The sequence below is a fragment of the Gigantopelta aegis genome, chromosome 8, assembly GCF_016097555.1.
Source record: "Gigantopelta aegis isolate Gae_Host chromosome 8, Gae_host_genome, whole genome shotgun sequence".
Classification (NCBI taxonomy): domain Eukaryota; kingdom Metazoa; phylum Mollusca; class Gastropoda; order Neomphalida; family Peltospiridae; genus Gigantopelta; species Gigantopelta aegis.
The window spans coordinates 66398061-66417810 of NC_054706.1; the positions used below are offsets into that span (position 1 = coordinate 66398061).

The window sequence follows — 19750 nt, forward strand, 5'->3', positions numbered from 1 at the left end:
CTGAATATTAAAAATTAAAAATATTTAAAATTGAATAACTTCCGGTTGTACGTAAACACCAACGAAGCCATTGTTTTGGTTTTGGTTTTAGCTACTTAGATAACACAAAGAAATCTATCATCATCGGCCCAATGCAATTTAAACATTGTTGGTTTCATTATTGAAACTGCTTATAAGAGCACAACTGTCATCTGAGATTTTACATTTAGGTGTCAAAGAAAACAATGAGTTTCTTTTTGTAAGTTTTTAAAAATAGTTTTTGTTGATCCTATAAACTAATTTCCTGAAGTTTACCGTCTGTCATTGATTGTAACAGATAAAAGCATACGTATGAATGTCATTCATTTTAATACTAAACACCTAAATTTATAAAAAATTGTTTTGGAAAGTGACAACCCATTTTTATGTTCACATTCTGAATAACTACACAATTAATTTTGCAAGTGAAGGACTGACTAGACAAAATATTTCTGTCGTGCAAAAATATATTTATTTTTTTATTTTTGAAGATTATTTCCCTTATTTTAAATGAATTTACATCTATAGCCTATGCTAAAGCTGAGAGACTGCATAACAGAATAATTGAGCTCAAATTTATCTGTTATCGTGAATTACATTCAAAAGCAGTTACGAACGCATTCAGTAATACATTTTACAGCCAATTACACAGCTACTTTTGGCAGTGTATAATATGAGTCTTGACTGGTACTGACGTCTTTTATCATGTAGGTGTCGGTCCTGCTAGAAAGAAATTTTTGTTTTAAACAATATTTATTAGCAAATCAAATTTGGGATTGGCCAACAGGCAAGTGCCTATAGATATTAAGGCCTCTCCCTACATTTAACAAATATACATGTTATACATCGAGATGGCTAGAACAATATTGCAATAAAGATAACACGGATAGTTGGGGGGGGGGGGGGTGAATAGAAGAGAGGAGTGTGTAGAAGAAACAAGGAAAAAATAGCAAACAAAATGGTTAAATGGATAATTGATCTCGAAACGCTTACTATTAATAAGAAAATTCTGAACAGATTTAAATATAGAGATATTATCGTGGACACTTGAATTTGAATCTCCAAATAGCAAAGTATGACACTTGAGATTATAATAGTTCAGTAAATGGGTATTGCGAGCTGCAGCATATATTGGGGATTTTTTTTTTTTTTAAATCTGCATCTTCAACTGGATGGCCACAAATACAAGAAGGGGTATCTGTCACATGTCGTATTTGTGACCATTCAAATCACAGATACCCAAACGGAGTCAGCTATGTAGAATCTGTTGCCATCTATCACCTTCATAGAAATAGATTGAACAGCAGGGTCGTGTTCATTTGTATTTTATAAATTTTTAAACAATTTTAATGAAGAAGAATTTCTAATATCGGGCAACAGATTGTTCCATAATTGTACTGCAGAAGGAAATTTTTGGGTATGGCGCTATGGAATTGAATTCTACCACAGTCAACGGGGTAATGGGGGCAGTGATAGAAATAAGCAGAATTTTGTACTGGTCCCAGTGGACAAATACATCCAGAAATTTACTTATCCGTAAATATTTTCACTTGTCCAAATAAATGGTTTGTTTTATTCAAGTACAAGGAAAATGTTTTGTTTTTTTTGGTTTTTTTAAAGAAAGAAATGTTTTATTTAACGACGCACTCGACACATTGTATTTATGGTTATATGGAGAAGGACATATTGAGAGAAGAAACCCGCTGTCGCCACTTCATAGGCTACTCTTTCCGATTAGCAACGAGGGATCTTTTATATGCACCATCCCATAGACAGGATAGCACATACCACGGCCGTTGATATACCAGTCATGGTGCACTGGCTGGAGCGAGAAATAGCTCCATGGGCCAACCGACAGGGATCGATCCCACACCAACCACGCATCGAGCGAGTAATTTTTTATTATTATTATTAGGCCGGGAAATTTTTTTCACTTTTTTACTTGTTTCCTATTACATGCTGGAAAAATATAGGGTAGGTAGGTAGGAAAAACATTTTATTTTGGATAATAATTTTATTTATGGATATTAAATAAAGGTGTTGACTACCGGTATCCAGAATAACCTCTGCATGTATAGAAATGCATTATGCAAACCAACAATACCATTCATCACAGTGTTTTCTCTAGAAATGAAGTAAGGCATGGTAAAGTGACGTTTTGGGGGCATATTTTATGTGCAGTTTTAAATATAAGGGCTTTCTTTTCCATTATACAATTTTCAAAAGGACAAAAAATGTATGGCAATTTTATTTTCTATATCTATTTCATAACTTAATTAAAAAAAGGAAATGTGTAGTACTATCCACATAGGTGTGTTTAAAGGCTTCTTTTTACATGGGCAATTTATAAACTTGATTTTGAGGGCAACATGGTGCTAACCTATCTGTGGGAGAGTACATACAAAAGACCCCTTGCTGTTTAATAATAGGCAGGTTTACTCTCATACTAACACTTAACTTCTGTACTGGTCCAGGACAGACTTGGTTTAACCTTAATTGGATAGAAACCAGTAAATAAGTTATAGCAATTTCTTTTAATGAAAACTGACAAGAAGGGTTCTATATTTATCTGTCCAACAATAACATTTATAAACTTTTTTATAAATATTATCTTTCCTAGTGTATCAAAGAAATGGTAGACTTACCAATTTTATAATTTGCAATGTTAGTTTTATTCTGTATCCATCCAGTATTAAAGTACACACTTGGTTTGAAGCAATCAATTGGTCCAATGAATAGAAATGCAGTACAAATGCTCAGGATGCTCAAATGAATGTTGAAAAGTAAAATTTGTTTTATTTAACGACGCCACTAAAGCACATTGATTTTTATCTTTAATATCATCGGCTATTGGACGTCAAACACATGGTCATTCTGACACTGTTTTTAGAGGAAACCCACAAAGTTCCCAGTGACCACTTACAAAAAATAACGAAACACATCAAGATCTTACTGACATATTTAATCATTTGATTTGGCAGTAAACTCCATCAGTATCGGTAAACATTCCCTCCCCTAGTTTATCAGAAGGTCACTAAATTTCTACACGGCCAGTTTGTCGCTGGAGTAAATCATTAAATATAGTTATTATTAATCGGAACACCTGGCTATGCTAGATGTAGAGTCAATCGGAAAAGATTGCATATATTTGTGAAAACAATTTTCCGACTCTTTGCCAGATATCTCACGAAAGTTGCCGAACTTCAGTTTGAAGGGAAGTAACTCCATCAATCAATTGTTAGAAGAAAACATTTTGTGGCTAACGGATCGCCAATAAAACTAAATTTGCAACAGTAAAACCACCTAATATACGTCCGCAAATCGGAAAACACAGTAGGGTTATCCCCTAAATGACAGCAAATTAATGCTTGTGATAGTTTTGGAATGTTTTCGTGGAAATCGTTATATTAAAAAAACATTTTTGAATATACAAAAAAAGTTTTAGGGTCAGCAGGTTCAAATTAGGGTCGGTCGGGTAACAGGAAACAAACAATATTTTATGATACGGCTTATTTTTTTTTTTAATGAAACTGCATTGAACATTTTCATTTGTCAACCACCAAAGTACACTTCACTTGTCCAAATAGATTTTCACTTGTCAGGACAAACGGACAAGTGCTTATTTTGAACGCTGGGGGGCTTCCCCCAGAAAGAAAATGGGTTAAGTTTAGGGTTTGAGTTAAGAAAATCATACAGTAATGATAAGAGTAATTAATTTTGTCAAAAGGTTAACTTTAAAAAAAACTTTGGGGTATAGTGCTATACCCGTTTTACCCTCTGGCAGAAACCATGGACTGTGTACACAAAACATGTCTAGTGAGCAACCTTGATTGCTTGCCCTCCTGAACATGCCCAGGGTTCCGATTTTTGTAAGCCAAGAAATTCACCAATCTTCAGTTTCTTTCGCCAGTCTAAATATGTATTCGCCACTTATATTTTGGCATTTTACTTTTAGTCAAAAGATTTTGTTTTTAATCTCGTGCTTTATGATGATATACATGTAGTATATGCTAAAATGTACTTACTATACAGTTTATGTCTTGTATGACATTGTTTTCGGGGGTCTATTTTTTACTCACCAGTAGTGAAATGCTGCTGATGTCTAGGGAAGGCCGTAGCCCAGTGATAAAGGCTCATCTGATGCATGGTCAGTCTAGGATCGATCCCCGTCAATGGGCCCATTGAACTATTTTTCATTCAAGTCTGTGCACCATGACTGGTATATCCAAAAAGAGACGGACTGTTTTACTTCTTATTTAATCAGAAAATTATGTAAATTGTATATTTCTGAACTTTCTCTGTAATTTGAAATAAGCAGTCACATTTGATCCGATATATGTTTCTCTCCCCCCCCCCCCCCCCCCCCCCAATTTTTTTTTTCTTCACCAGACTGATATACACCATGCATATATTTTTGCACCACACGTGTGAAATGGTAAGTACATAATGTTTAAATATGTAATAACCTAACAAGTTGTGTCATTTAGTATGTTTCAGGATGTGCATGCAAAATGCTGAAACTAATGTAGTCCAGAATAGGACCCAATTTGTTTCTTTTCTGCTTTATATAAAGATAAAAATCTAGTCCCATTAGAGACTGCTACCCCATCCAGATATTGTTCCAATGTTAAGGCCTATAGGCTATGGGTCTCTATCTATAATATCTTTGGTAATAAATACATGTATAAGAATTTTTTAATATTTTTTTTTACAGACAAATATGTTTTAACTTTTAAGTATAAAAATTACTTCTTTATTTTTAAATATTTTTTTATTTTTAAAGTGTGTAACTCTTGATCATACCCCCTCCCCTCCTTACCCTTTGACATCGTTTTGTAACACATGATATGTCACATCTCATGATATCCACTCCCCTCCTAACTTATCTGTATGTTTTAATACTGAATACTGTTCATAATTGTTTTGGTGTCCAACTCAAGATTATAGCTAATCACCCAAAATAAAGACGAAGGAAATGTCTATATATGCTATTGCTATCAAAACACTGGCATTTGACTGTCTTTCTTAAGTGGGGCGTCTTCGAAACCCCAGTGGTACATAAGTACGTAAAACCAGTTGCCCGTTTCAAAAGTGGAAAAATCTTTTTCAGTTTTACGCTTCGATAGTTTTTGTATTTTTGTGTAAGGAGCGGATGGATGTATCATGTCAGTGCTAATATTATATCAGTAGACATAGGACAAATAAATTATAATTTCCCCATTGAATATGTTTGAAATAAAATCTGTAGACTTAGAAAGTTTTAACTAACAATGATTGTATATAACTATAAGTGAGAAACAATGTATTCCTCACCTCTTCGTGAAAATTAACTCAACCATGGGTGTGACCTAGATTTACAATCTTAACCTGTACGGCAAAACATGCAAACATGACAAGTAAAACTTGTAGCTAGTAATCAATCACTTAGTATCAACAGTGCAACATGTCTTAAACAATATTTTGTATTATTCTATCACCTTTTTTTAGCTTTACGACTATTGAATAGTAGACTGGCCACGCGGATATGAAAATGGTGCTTATTCACACCACAAGGCGAATTAATTGAACACTGGTTGAAAGCATGTTTGGTTATTAAACATAAATGAAAAATCTTTTGCAAATTTTTTTGCCAAACCAAACAGTTTTTTTGCAAAAAATATTTTGGCATTTGGCAAGTTTTACAAGTGACAACACGATCCCTGATGCCACTCATAATTCCCAATCTAATTAAAATTAGCTCCACTATTACATGTGGATCTAACACCAGCCCGTTAGAGCTCATGTCCAGTTGACCTTTCATTCGACCAATCAAAATCTTACTTGCAAAATTATGCCAGTGTTTTAAAAAGAATTTGAAAACATTCGAGATTATGCCGAGGGTATATGAAATGATTCGGGTGAATTACGAAGTATGCCGGAAACTAATTTCAGTAAAAAATTTGTTTCAAGACGGGGGGAAAAAAACCCGTTATGGTATAGCCATAAAATCTGTTTATACTAGTATACAATCCAGAGTTTATTACTGAACTTTCCCCCCCTGTTTTTTTTATGTTGAAACAGACCAACAAGTTCGCCTATTACATAAATTGTCTCGCCCGATATTTTTAGAATTTGTATGCTCCCGAATAACGCTATAAACGGCGAAGTGTAATTATTGGTCGATATTTGAATTGTTATTTATAGATGAAATGTCACCTGGACATGGGGAGTCCACACAGTGCTGTTAGATCTACCAGGGTAGACCCAGTAGAGCTAATTTTAATCAGATTGATCTACTGGCAGACCCAGTAGAGCTAATTTTAATCAGATTGTCATAATTCCATAAGCTAGGACAGGGGGAGCAGGTCAGCTCACCCCCAAAACATTCTTGGGTTCTGACAAGCTATATAGCTTTGCAAAATCTGCAGCCGTCTACATTAATTTTTGCCGAATCCGATGATGTCTACTTCAATTTTTTTATATAGATACCGGTAGTGTGAAATGTTTTAGTCGCCAAATGAAGAAAGTGATTGCATATGCAACCAAAATGGTCCCAGGGTAAAGGACTGGGGCCAGTTTCACTAAACATTTTAAATTTTTAGTTATACTGGACACACGTTTAAATTTTTTGTAGCATCTATTTCATGCTAAAAATTACGTCAGTATGGAAGGTGGAGCATTTTAAGGACAAAAGAAAATGCAATATGCGTACTTCAAACTATATTTGTTGTACTATAATAGTAATAAGAATGGTGGTTTAGTCGTAGATTTATGTTTACATGTAAAACTAGACTTTTAAATGTTTTGTGAATATATGGGTCCTGATGTGTATTTTTAAATTGTAGTGGAAGTCGAAACAACAAGACATTTAAGCCGAAAAAGAACATTCCAGAAGGCACTCACCAGTATGACTTGATGAAACATGCCGCTGTCACTCTGGGCAGTGGAAACCTGAGGCTGGCCGTTATGTTGCCGGAGGGAGAGGACCTCAATGAGTGGGTTGCCGTCAACAGTGAGTTGCTCACTTTTAACATCTCGTAATACTAACAGCACTTCATTTACAGGAGGGGGCGGGACATAGCCCAGTGGTAAAGCACTCCCCTGATCAGGGCTCAAACTTAACAACGGCACTGAGATATAAATTGTTGTAGGTAGGAAGCGTCGCCGACAGCACAAAAAGTAAAGCTCATCAACAATGGTAAAATGTATACACCTAGTGTATATTATTTGCTAGTATTTAACATTTGCTGATTTGAACTATTTCTACATAGAACAAAATAACATTTCAGTTTAGTTCATTTTTTTGCAAATGTAATTTTTTAAAGGAATGCTCGCACAAGGCTTTTAGACTGGTATGCATATTCAACAGTATATAATGCACATTATTGCTTAATATCAACAAGTATATTATTATATTTAATTAATGAAACAGTTAAATGTGACGGCTATTATATGTAATGGGTGCAGTCATTTTGTATCATCCCAGTGATTACGCTCTCTGGCGAACCAGTGGTTATGTAATATTTAACATGTCACGTCAGGAATTAGTCTTAGAACTGATGAAACAAACATACCTGATTTTTGCACAATCTTCTGTAATAATTTTGATCCCAGTAAGCCAGCAATAAGTATATATTATTTTACAATACAAAATAAACTATCATTGTCGAAGTGTTGAAATAACTGTATCATATTTTGTCCATGTAATAACCTACATACTGAAATGATAAACTGTTTTCTTAGTTAATTGGTCTACTATACCAGTACTTTCAGTGGCTTCCACCTGTGATTTCTGATTGGCAGGTGTATATTTGTTAGGTAGACAAGCAATTAATTACCGCTGTCTAGACACAAAATTAAGTACAGGCGGTATTTTTTTAACATCACAGGGTATTGGGATATACCTGCCATCCCTAAAATGGTAATGGACTTTATCAGCTGTCATGCTTTATTAATGTAAATCATTCTGTAAAACTCTTGATTAAGTAGACTTTCCCATCTAAAATCACAGAACTGACCAATTACTTAGTCCCAAAGAAAAGAACATTATCACTTGGGTATCGTGAGTGGTCATTTTTGCTCCAACATGGCCAATCAATAGGCCTAATAGTATGCATTATTACTTTGGATTTTTTAAAAGAAAAAAATACTATAACCCCATTTCATTCCATTAATGCAAATTGAAATATATTTTGTTAGTTTGTTATATTATCAAGTCATTTATGTTGTTTTACAAGTCAGATTGATAAAAGCAAAGCGCATTGTCATGAATGACTGCGTTTGTTTACACTGCATACAGGAGTTGGTCGGAGCTGACGTGGCTTCGCCCAGAGTTAGAATTCCGCATGTAACCAAAAGAAAATGGCTGCCCCCAGTTAGCAGGAATAATCACGTGTTTTTTTTATTAACTAAAATTACAAGTTTTTCATTTCTTAAAGTGTTAGTATGTGTTGGTGGTCCGGGTATGCATCTTTCCAACACATAAGGCTCATGTTTGAGTTTACCCTTTAACAATTTTCCATAGGCAGGATAAAAATTGTGGTCTGTTTCAGCCACAGCAATTCTTTTAGAAATTGCAGTGGGCGACAAATTCTTTTAGTTTGTGCCCTACTGATGTGTGGACAGTCTAGGATCCATCCCTGTCGGTGGGTCCATTGGGCTATTTCTTTTTCCAGCCAGTGCACCAGGACTGGTATATGAAAGCTTGCAAATTGTTAAAATATGTTGGAAGGTCAGGTCATGGGGATTAACGTGCACATTCACAGCAAGCTGTTGTAATGCATGCCTGTCATGGGAGCAGGTGTCGACCTACGCCGTCTCCTCAGTCCTGGACAGGAAAGGGTTTGGGGTGGGTGAGAGGAGGGACCTAGAAAGCACCAGCAGCCAGACCAGGGTCAGTAGCTCTTAATTGGATCACTTGTTTTAATTTTATCTTCCTAACCCCAAACCCCTACGCTTGCGCTTTGAAAAATTAAAAAAAAATTGATCACTTGAAGCAACTCTAAAAAATTGTATACTCTAAATTAAGTATATTTTTTTACCTCAGTTGCACTTGTTGATAAGTTGAATAATTTATTGTGTATGCTACAATGACTGGTACATTATCAATTAGATCTCCTAAAGCAGTGTTTTCGTTGTGCAATCGCACCGATTTGTTGCATGCAATTTGTCGGCCCTACAAAAATCAGAACTCATTCTGATTTAGGTGTTCTCACAGTACGATTCAATCACATTTAACAGGTTGGTGCAACTAATCATATAACGAGAATACCCCTTTAGCAGTATAATTCAAATAAGACTACAGTGTCACATAAGAAAACTACAAGGTTTTTTGTACGCCCATCTGATGGGTCATGTTATGGTATAGTGTTGGCTGTCCGTACATATGTCTGTTAACTTTTTTTGTCCAGACCATATCTTGCATACAGATGCATACAGGACCATCAAACCTCAGATGTAGGAGCAACTTGGGATGGTGGTGTGTCACATACTATTACTAGGTCACAGTGACCTTTTTACGGTCTGCACATAACGGTAAATCCTTGTCCGGATCATATCTTGGATATAGATCCATACCGGACCATCAGACCTTACAGGTAGGAACAACTTGGGATGGTGGTGTTTCACATACATACAATTACTATTCCTTAATATCTATGGTTTTCAATCAAACTCCTGATGGGCGTATCATGTACCTCACCGGAACTCTTGTTTCTTTTTTCAGCTGTTGATTTCTTTAACCAAATCAATATGTTATATGGCACAATAACAGAGTTCTGTTCTGAGGAAACGTGCCCGGTGATGTCTGCGGGACCAAAGTATGAATACCACTGGGCCGATGGGCAGACGATAAAGAAACCCATTAAGTGTTCAGCACCAAAATACATTGACTACCTGATGACGTGGGTCCAGGACCAGCTGGATGATGAAACACTCTTTCCATCCAAAATAGGTAAACACCTTCGTATTGATGTGACAAATTAGGAATGTTAATACAATATACAGTGAAACCCATCTAAACCGGACTCCCTCGGGACCAAGTAAAAAGTCTGGTTTTAAGAGGTATCTGGTTCTTTTCAGCACATATATTTAAAAAGGGACCATGAAAAACATCCAGTTTTGAGGGAATTCCGGTTTTGAGAGGTTTCACTGTATCAGGTTTTTGAAAATTGGGCCCATTAGTCTATTTCTCATTCCAGCCAGTGCAGCAAGACTGGTTGGTATACACTATGTCAGAATTACCAAATGTTTGACATCTAATAGCTGAAGATTAATCAGTTGGTGAGTTCTAGCGGTGTCGATAAATAAAACAAAACTTCAGTTTTAGCTAAAAATTGTCAGAATGATAGTTTTGTTTGTGTGTCACTTGCACAAGTCTAGTTTTGTGGAACTAATTTTTTTTTATTTACATTTTAAATTTAGGAGATGGTTACAAAATAACTAAATGTGCTACCTCAACTAGATTTTCTGGAACTCATAAATGTTTTTTAGCAGTTTTCAATTCCCATTATTCATTATAAAATTGGCAACTATATCTATAGAACACAGTGAAGTACAGGGCTCATATTTTTAAAGCTAAGTTAGCGCAATGATGTCCAGATGTCAGGGGTTACCTGGTAGCATTTTTTGGATACTAGGTAAAAATTATTCTCATCGGTTGAAGGTGTAATTTGGGTTTTTTAATTTTGTGTTTTGTTGTTACAAATGTTTAATATTGCCTTAGACAGGCTGGCAGTTGCAGTAGGTAAGCATTTGGCCTATGGTAAAAAGGTTTGAAAATTGCCATAGGAGACAAATGTTTATGTTCGAACCTTGTAATGGTGTTTAAACAAAATAGACTTTCCACTCAACCTTTTGTATGGCATAGCATTTTTTTTTATTATATATAAATAAGTACTTGAGTATGCCAATTAAAATGTCATCATCACATTTCTCTTTGGTATCATAGGTCTCATTTCCACTGGGGTATACTACTAGATTTATGATTTTTATGAAGTAGACCTAATACATGTGATCACTGAAAACATTTATATGTATGTCATCATCAATGTATATTCTTTCAGGTGTACCATTTCCGAAGAATTTCTTGTCCATTGCCAAAACAATTTTGAAGCGCCTGTTCCGAGTTTACGCCCACATATACCACCAGCACTTCAAGGAAGTGGTGCAGCTGAGCGAAGAGGCACACCTGAACACATCTTTCAAGCACTTCATTTTCTTTGTTCTCGAGTTCACCTTGATAGACCGCAAGGAGCTTGCACCATTGCAAGAGCTTATAGACAAACTCACTGACAGATCTATCGCCAAAGATCGATAATTTTTGTCCGTGACAAGATATATTTGTGCTGTTCAATTGATTTTACAGAGACTATTTAATTTTAAAGATTTCTTTTCACTTCAAGAGACAGTATGACAGTTCCTTAAATCATTAAATTTTAGTAGTCATAACGGATAACAGGTTTGATGATTTGTTTCCTTTCTTAGAATTATTGGGTTATGTCTAATGGAATATAAGACAAATATGCATTTACTTTCATGACATCTTGAAAATATTTTATTTGCTTATTCTTTCGCTGTAAAAGTTTTTATTTGCTTGCATCTTACTATTGTGCTTTCGGCAAGTAAAAATGTATTAGTGTTTAGTACCGTCAGTGCCAATTAGAAGCAAACTAAAGGATCACATTTCAGATGTTTTGTTTCAATAAAAATTCATAATGGGGGGGGGGGGGAGTAAAACTGATTAATTGTTTTTAAGATCTTCAAAATTGAAATGTGCAAGTTGATTAAAATGTAATATCTAGTGCTATAAAATAAAAATTTTGGAATAGACCAAATATTAAGCAAAGTTATATGTTTGGGGTGGTGGGGGGGGGGGGGGGGGGGGGGGAGAGAGATAACTAAACAAATCTTGTTAACATGTGAAATTCTTTTTAAACGAGATTGTTTTAGACTTTGGAGTGGGGTAGGGATATGTATTTTTGGTCATAAAAATGTTCTGTTGACGGATTTAATTATAGATGAAATATGCAAATGGTCAATTTGTTCTAATTCAGCTGGAAAATGTCTGCGTTACATTGGAATACATTCTTTGTTTTCCCAACCTAGTCTTTCCCTTTGATTTATTTGTGCTTTGTATTGTTTTCTTCATTATGTATTTCTAGTCGCTAGTATATTCAAGTGGTTAATTTATTGACGTTTGTGTACTTATTTTAGATATTGTTTTTCTTTTCTTTCGTTTCGACACCAGTGATGAACAAAGATTTTTGGGGGGATATATATATGATATGATATTGATTTTTATCAGTGCCAATGTTTCAAAATGTTTTGTTCTTAACGGAATAATGCTATAATGTTGAAATACTGCCATGGCAGTTAATCTTTCTTAGTTTTTAAATAAATCATTTCTCTTTTTCTTACGACAAAATAACTAGTTCAGAATGTGCTGAGGTGTTGTTAAAAACAGCAAACATTAGTTTACTTTCTTAAAAGAAAGGATACACTTCTGAAATATTAGTTTTTTATTTCTAAAAGATTAGTTTTGTTTTAGAGAAATTATTAATTAAAAATGCGATTAGTGTCTCAACTGTAAGAGCAAAACAGTGTGATTATGTCTAGTATCAACTTGACATTAGGCTGTAGTAACATGCGTAACTCATGTAAAGATATTAGGTGAGCCTTAAAAATAATAGATAACTGGTAGTCTGTTAACATAATTTTTTACCTAGGAAACCAATTGCTTGGTTTAGTCGATTACATTTGTGTAATTACCTAGGTAACCAATTGTTTGGTTTAATTAATTACATTTGTGTAACCTAGTTACCTCAAATTTGCATTGAAATTGGTTACCTTCTGAAATTTACAACTTTTAAGTTTCAGAACGACTAACCGTTTGGCGGTTTGTGTTAATTTGAAGTTGCAATTAAAACAATGGTTCGTGTGAAATATGTCCAGACTTGAAACGTTTTTTTTTTAATAGAGTTCTAATAACTTGTAAAGCAAAAACATTCACATTGTTGTTTGTCTTGTTGTTTACAAATGTTTAATTGCTGCTTTTTGGGAGATAGTATAACAGCCAAATCTTTTATAATTAAGAAACAAAATATGTACTGAAATTTCATACCAGTACTGTTACGATATTAATAGTAAATTAATATTAAATTACTATTTCTGACACTTTGAATTTGTTATTGCCCAATATTGTTAATTTTCTGTTATTTGATAACATTTTTCTTCAGAGCATATTTAATTTTAATATTTAAGTATTTACTTCTAGTTTAAAAGTATGTAAACTTTGATTACACTACATTTCTATAGATAGGACATGTTTCCTTATATTGGTTCCACCATATGGATCCAGTTGTTTTGTTGTTTACTGAATGTTAATATTATCTTTATTCAACTGGAACAACCACATTCTCTGTTGTGGAAGTAGATCTATTGTATTTCATACTGGTGGTTATGTTGTCCCAAAGCATATGTCCCATCATTACTTTGTTTTTACGTGAGATGTGGGTATACGTCATTCTATGCAAAATCACATGCTTTCATTTATGTGATTGAAAAAGTGCAAATTATTTAATTATCCGTCCTTCCAAAGACCGTAAGCCTTAAGCCTACGTGGCTCAGTATTTGAAAAGGTTTGTTGATGTCTCACACTATATAACAATGTGGAGGATCATACATGTTGACTCTACAAGTGCTTTCTGTCACTAATATTGATGGTTCCATCATTTTGTCATTCTTTTCAAGTTTCGATTGTCCTTAAGATTTCAAGTTTGGTATCAACAAAGATAGTCGACACTCATAATCTCTACATAAAAATTTGTCTTCTGCAAATCTTTAAATTGTTTTCGTTGAGTAACAGTTATGACCCAAAAAAAATTTCATGGTCATGTAAAAGCAGCATTTGTAATTCTTGATATTTTTTTTTTTTCCTGTTTTTTTTTTCTTCCAGAAAAATTTGAAAACTATATTAAAGCTTTTAAAAAGTGATAACTTTCTAATGCCTTGTAGCACCCTTGATTCAAACATTTAAAATTTGAATATAATAACAGATGTATTACATTGACAATGTCTTTACATCATTTCTGTTTTAATAATCCTTTACATTTCTTTGTAATAGCTTCACTTCTATTTGAATGACTTTAGCACAAATTTGGCAGTAACTTTGCAAGGGCACGGAAAGTAAGTGAAGTGAAATCCCTTGTTCTAGATCAATGTGCAATAACACATATATATTTTTAAAATATATTTTTTGTTTACACTAGGTGTCTCATGTATGTCATTATATGATCATTAAACATTCTTAGGGTCTATATTTTCAAACCTGTCATATCAAATGCAAAGAATCTGATCAGTTAGTGCTATTTTGTTTAAAACTATGTCTGTTATGTTCTGCCAAATTGCCAAAAATGATAAAATATACAGTGATTAGTGGTAATACAATGTTTGTTTTATTTCACTCGAGACTAGTGTAATAGTGCTGGCACAAAGCTCAGAGAGCTAATTTCTTCCTCCCGGTAAAAGGTAAATTGTGATCAGAATAAATATTTACATTTCGTTTTAATCTCACTTGACTTTGGTTAATTTATATTGTGGATTTTCTTCAGCATTTTGTCCTTTCAACAATGTTTTTATTGAAAGTTAATGAATATTTAATATAGTGTCATTGTACTCCTGCTTTCAACAAAACATTATTACTTTAATGTTCAATAAATGCTGCCCATAGATAAGTTTCAAGATGGCTACCATGGCCTCTTTATAGGAATGATACAATTTTATCTTTATTTAAGAATGAACAGATTGTTACAAAACATTGTGCAAATGTTTTATTTTCATGTTTCATGTAAAAGATTTAACATAAATTGTGTATTTGGTAAATTTATTTATTTATATCTAAAGCTACCCTTTTGCAGTACCTGTCTTGTGTCAGTTTTAAAGGAAGAAACAACAACAGGGTTTTTTGGGAGTGAGTTTGTAGGTATGCTACACATACAGCCAATGTATTGGGTGTTTTCACAATCGTACATAACCATGTTCTTCCATTCTTACTGTCATTGTGATTAATTTTCCTTACAAAATCAGTGTACATGTGTATTGAACTGCATTAAATTACACACATGATCACAAATTCTGAATCGATTTTTGGGGATTAGATAGTCTGTTGAAATTTAAAATTGTAAAACGTGGAAGATTGGAAGCAATTTAAGATAAACATGAGTAGGCCATCCCTTTAACTAGGTGTTCATGTGGGGTCACTTTGTTACTACTGCTACTCAGTTGTCTTTTGCTGCAAATTATCAATTCCTTTTTCAAAATGTTTATTTCACTATTTTTCCTTAAATGTATTTGTTTCCATTTTTTAACATAACGGGCATCAAAAGATACATTACATTTGGGATGGGGGTGGAATCTATATTTGGTAAAGGTATAAACATTTTGAAAAATCAACCATTCTGAGAACTCTTCTCTTTTTTTCTGCCCTTTTTGATATCATAAATTGCGGAATATATAATCAGTGCCAGATTGCATAGAAGTAGTAGTTTGTTTCTTCATTTTAACTATAGGATGGAAAATGTGTAGCAAGTAAAAGATCATGAGTAGAGCCTGTAATGCACAACAGTGCGCATGATGACATAATATATTTAACTTATTCATGTTTCTATGCTTTGTAAAAATATGTGTAAATAGGAAATATTTTAGCTTGTAATATTGATACTTTGTCATTTGATATCATTTGTTTTTAAGCTCAGCAGATAGGTCATATTCATGTGTTTCTTCTTCTTTCTTTTCCCTCTCTTTTTTCAGTCGTCTGGTACATGTATATACAATGCATGAATACTTGTGGGCATTTTTTTTTAATCTAACCAAGAAAGGGTAGATAATTATTGAAAGGTAATATAGATTGCACTTTTTTCTTATTTTTCTTCTTCAAGAATGATTAATTCAGTGCTAATAAAGCATGAAGGAAGATTCTAATGAAGGTTCTGAATTAGTTTTGGTTGTTAAAATAGATTGACAGTAATACCATATTTGTAATGTCAAAATAGCTAAATTGATGAGTACATGATTCACATGTTTCAAAGATTCTAACGAAAGTTTTGGAAAAGTACTGTGTATAATAAATTAAGTATTATGTGTGATATATATCAAGAAATTAGAATGTCCAAACCAGATTTTGGGGCCATTATGGCCTTGATTAGTTGTAGACATTTTGATGTTACAGTGAATTTGGATGGAATCCTCTTGACCAAGATACCAGATTTGAGGCTAAACCTTGTACCCAGTGAAACATCCATGCACATTTCCATTAAACAAAAAAAAAGACTCGCTTCATCAAAGTCCCTTGAATTCATGTTAGACCAATTGTTTTTTTTATTGTTTTTGTTTTTTTTAATACGCAGGTCCCCACTCCTATCAATAAAGCATTCAAGAAGATCATGGCCCCATTTTACAAAACGATTTTAGTGCTAAGATCATTTTAAGTGTGTAACTACCATATTTGCTTAATGTGATCTTAGCTTAAGATCGCTTTGTAAAATGGGGCCCAAGTACATTGTACTATTGTCATCCATTGTCAATATGTTTGCTGTATTTAATATAGTTTTGTTATTTTAGATTGACAACCCTTTGCTGCTGGACATGTCTAGGGAATTTTTATTTTTATTTGTGGTACCTGCTGAATATATTGCTTTTAGCAAATATTTGGTGTTATGCATGTGTGTGTGTTTTGTGTAACAACTTGTTTTGAACTGGGGTTTTTGAAGGTGGTATTTCTAATTGTTTTAAAATAGGTTATTATAATTAAATATATTGTCTAAAAATGTGATATTTCTATTGTCATCTCCTGTAAATTGGACTTTTGTGTGTATGTCATTCTATTAATTTCATCTTCCATACATATCTATCCAGTTGCGGTCCAAGCACTATGTCTAGAGCACAACTTTGCTATCTGGGTTGTCTGTCCTTGACAGTGGATTAGTGGTTGGTGAGGTAAAGAAGTCTGTGTGATTGCCTTACACTGCCTTACTGAGGCATAAAACACACTCCAGGTTGGCACTTGTACTGAGATTAGATCCCAGTACATTTTGGCCTTTAGTCTAGTGACTTGACCACCATGCCACACACAGTGGTATTCAGCTTAGAACCACCAAGACTGGTTTCAACGTGAAACGTGCAGCTGTGAACACTGACCTTAAGAGAGACCACAGTAACGTCGACACCACACCCCACAGTAAAATGGTTCCAGTTTGTTTGAAGATTAGTGTCAATTTGAAGATTAATCTGTTAAGTACAAGACCAGTATGGGTTATGTGTATAAAAAAAAATAGGTATGGTGGCGGGTTTGAGATTTGTGCAATCATGCCGTTAAAATATTAGGTTGGGAGGGGTTGGTAGGTGTTTTGGGTTTTTTTAATCATGAAAGTAACATTTTATTCTTTTAAATTATAGTTTTAGAACATGGTTTTAGCAGTTTGTATTTGTCTTTGGATATGAATCAATTGTTAGTAATTATTATTATTATTATTTTCTATTATTATTATTTCTTTTTTAAATACTTTCTTTGCTGGAAAAAAGTTGATTGGGTAAAATCTTTATATTTATAAAATGTGGCCTTTGCCCTGGATTAATCCAAGATGAATCTTGATGGGCATCATAAATCATATCGGTTACAAAAGGTGCTTCGTAACTATCCATCCTGTTATCATGTATGTATATTACAAATGTAAACTCTACCATTGCATCGTATATTATAAAACGAAATTGTAGTGTATCCGGGTGTAGATTGCCTGGGCTGTATATTGTGTACAAAGCAAAAGCGTATGTAGCAGATATCTTTTGTATAAAATATAAACTATCTCCGATATTTGTGTTGTTGTTTTAAACTCCCTGGAAATCTTTTGTGCGTACTTTTTTTCTGAAATCATATAGCTCAGCGCTGAACAGCATGTATTGTCGACACAAAATAAACGTACTCTTTCTGACGTTGAATGTACCTTGGGGAGGGGATGTAGCCCAATGGTAATGCGCGGTTGGTTTGGGATCGACCCCCGTCGGTGGGCCCATTGGGCTATTTCTTGTTCCAACCAGTGCACCACGATTCGTATATCAAAAGACCCGTGTCATCCTGTCGTATGGTACATATAAAAGATCATTTGCTATTTATAGAAAAATGTAGCGGGTTTCCACTCAAATGCTAACCAAATTACAAAAATGTCTGACATCCAATAGTCGATGATGAATAAATCCATGTGCTCTAGTGGTGTCGTTAAACAAAAAACAAATTTTAAACTTTTAATGTGTGTGTTAAAGTGTCCTTAAACATGCAAATCATTTGTTTATTTGGAGATCCTAAGCTGTATTGAGGCAAAAACTAATATTGTTGCATATAATGCCAGCATATTTTAAAACCAGTCCCCCCACATTGATGAAAGTGAAGTTAATTTATTTTGTTTAACGACACTACTAAAGCACACCGATTAATCGATCGTCGGCTGTGGGATGTCAAGTGTTTTATTCTGACTAATATTCAGAGCCTGAGAAAACCAACTACCCCTTTCCATTGATAGCAAAAGGTCTTGTATATGCATATTAACACAGGACAGCACATACCTCTGCTTTTGGTAAAAACACATTCCAAGACCTTTGATATGGGACAGTTGTGATGGTGGGGTTGTTTTTTTGGGGTTTTTTAATGGATCCGCCAAAGCGATTCGATCCTACGACCCAGGAACCTCATGCGAGTCTACACTGATTGAGTATATTTGACACTAAAGAAGCATTAAAGTTACCTAGTCCTCTAAAACACTGTAAAGTACCTTTGGTTGAAATTTCATCGGCGTGTCATTGGTTGTCCCAATGTCTTCGAGAAGCTGGAAATCGTGAATTGTCCGGATGTATGAATAAACCATTTCAACTGACCACGAAGGATATGTTTACTCGTCTTAGTTCCAGATTATTTTTTTGGTTTTGGTTTTAAAAAATAAAAAATAAAAATTAGTTTGCCGTTAGAATGAATTTGTAGGTCACTGTTGATACACGGGAATAGCGTTCACATGGCGAGAATCTTGGATGAGAAAATACGTTTGACTATTTCAAGACAAGTATCTGCTTTCCCTGTTGTTTTTCGATAGCAGTAATCTCTGTGGATGGTCTCCAGACCAAATTTTGAAACGACGATACGTTGTGTAAGCTTCAGACTACCAACTGTCACGACGGAGTTAGTCAACTCTCCTATATATCGACTTCTAGGACTGTTAGTTGCTAGTCTGAGCGCTCTTACAACTCGATTCTCGTAGTATACAACTGCTATGACCGATTTATATGAGCGCACATATATGTTAATATGAGCGCACCCCATCGTAAGTTGGAAGTAGGGGAAATTACAACGGAACTGTCAAGTTGGTCAACTCTGTCGTGACAGTTGATATCCTGAAATTAGCATTTGACATGATTGTCATATCAAACAACCATAGTTTAAAATGTGCTGATGTGTTGAATATCCCATCTCTTTCCTGGTTTGGTAGAGGAACTGGAACATGTTATATATGTGCGAGGTCGTTGTGTCACTGGATTGTTTTCTTCTAAAGATTAAAAAAAGAAAAAGATCTGTGATAACTAGGACTTGTGCCACGAATCGTGGAAAGTCTTTTTTTCTCCTTTTTTTTTTTTTTTTACTTTAAATACCTTCAGTTGAAAATCATGTAAAACAATATTTTGGAAGCCAGAAAAAAGAACTACGAATAAGGTTCTT

The 19750-nt window shown here is 34.2% G+C and overlaps 1 protein-coding gene across 1 annotated transcript; it reads left to right on the forward strand.

Moving 5' to 3' along the window:
- The first annotated feature begins 59 nt into the window (after positions 1 to 59).
- LOC121378206 (MOB kinase activator 1B) lies at positions 60 to 17856 on the forward strand. The gene is made up of 4 exons (XM_041506287.1): positions 60 to 238; positions 6843 to 7009; positions 9722 to 9949; positions 11061 to 17856. The coding sequence occupies exons 1-4, from the start codon at positions 225 to 227 to the stop codon at positions 11312 to 11314; spliced, it is 663 nt and encodes a 220-aa protein (XP_041362221.1). The 5' UTR covers positions 60 to 224; the 3' UTR covers positions 11315 to 17856.
- The last annotated feature ends 1894 nt before the right edge of the window (positions 17857 to 19750 follow it).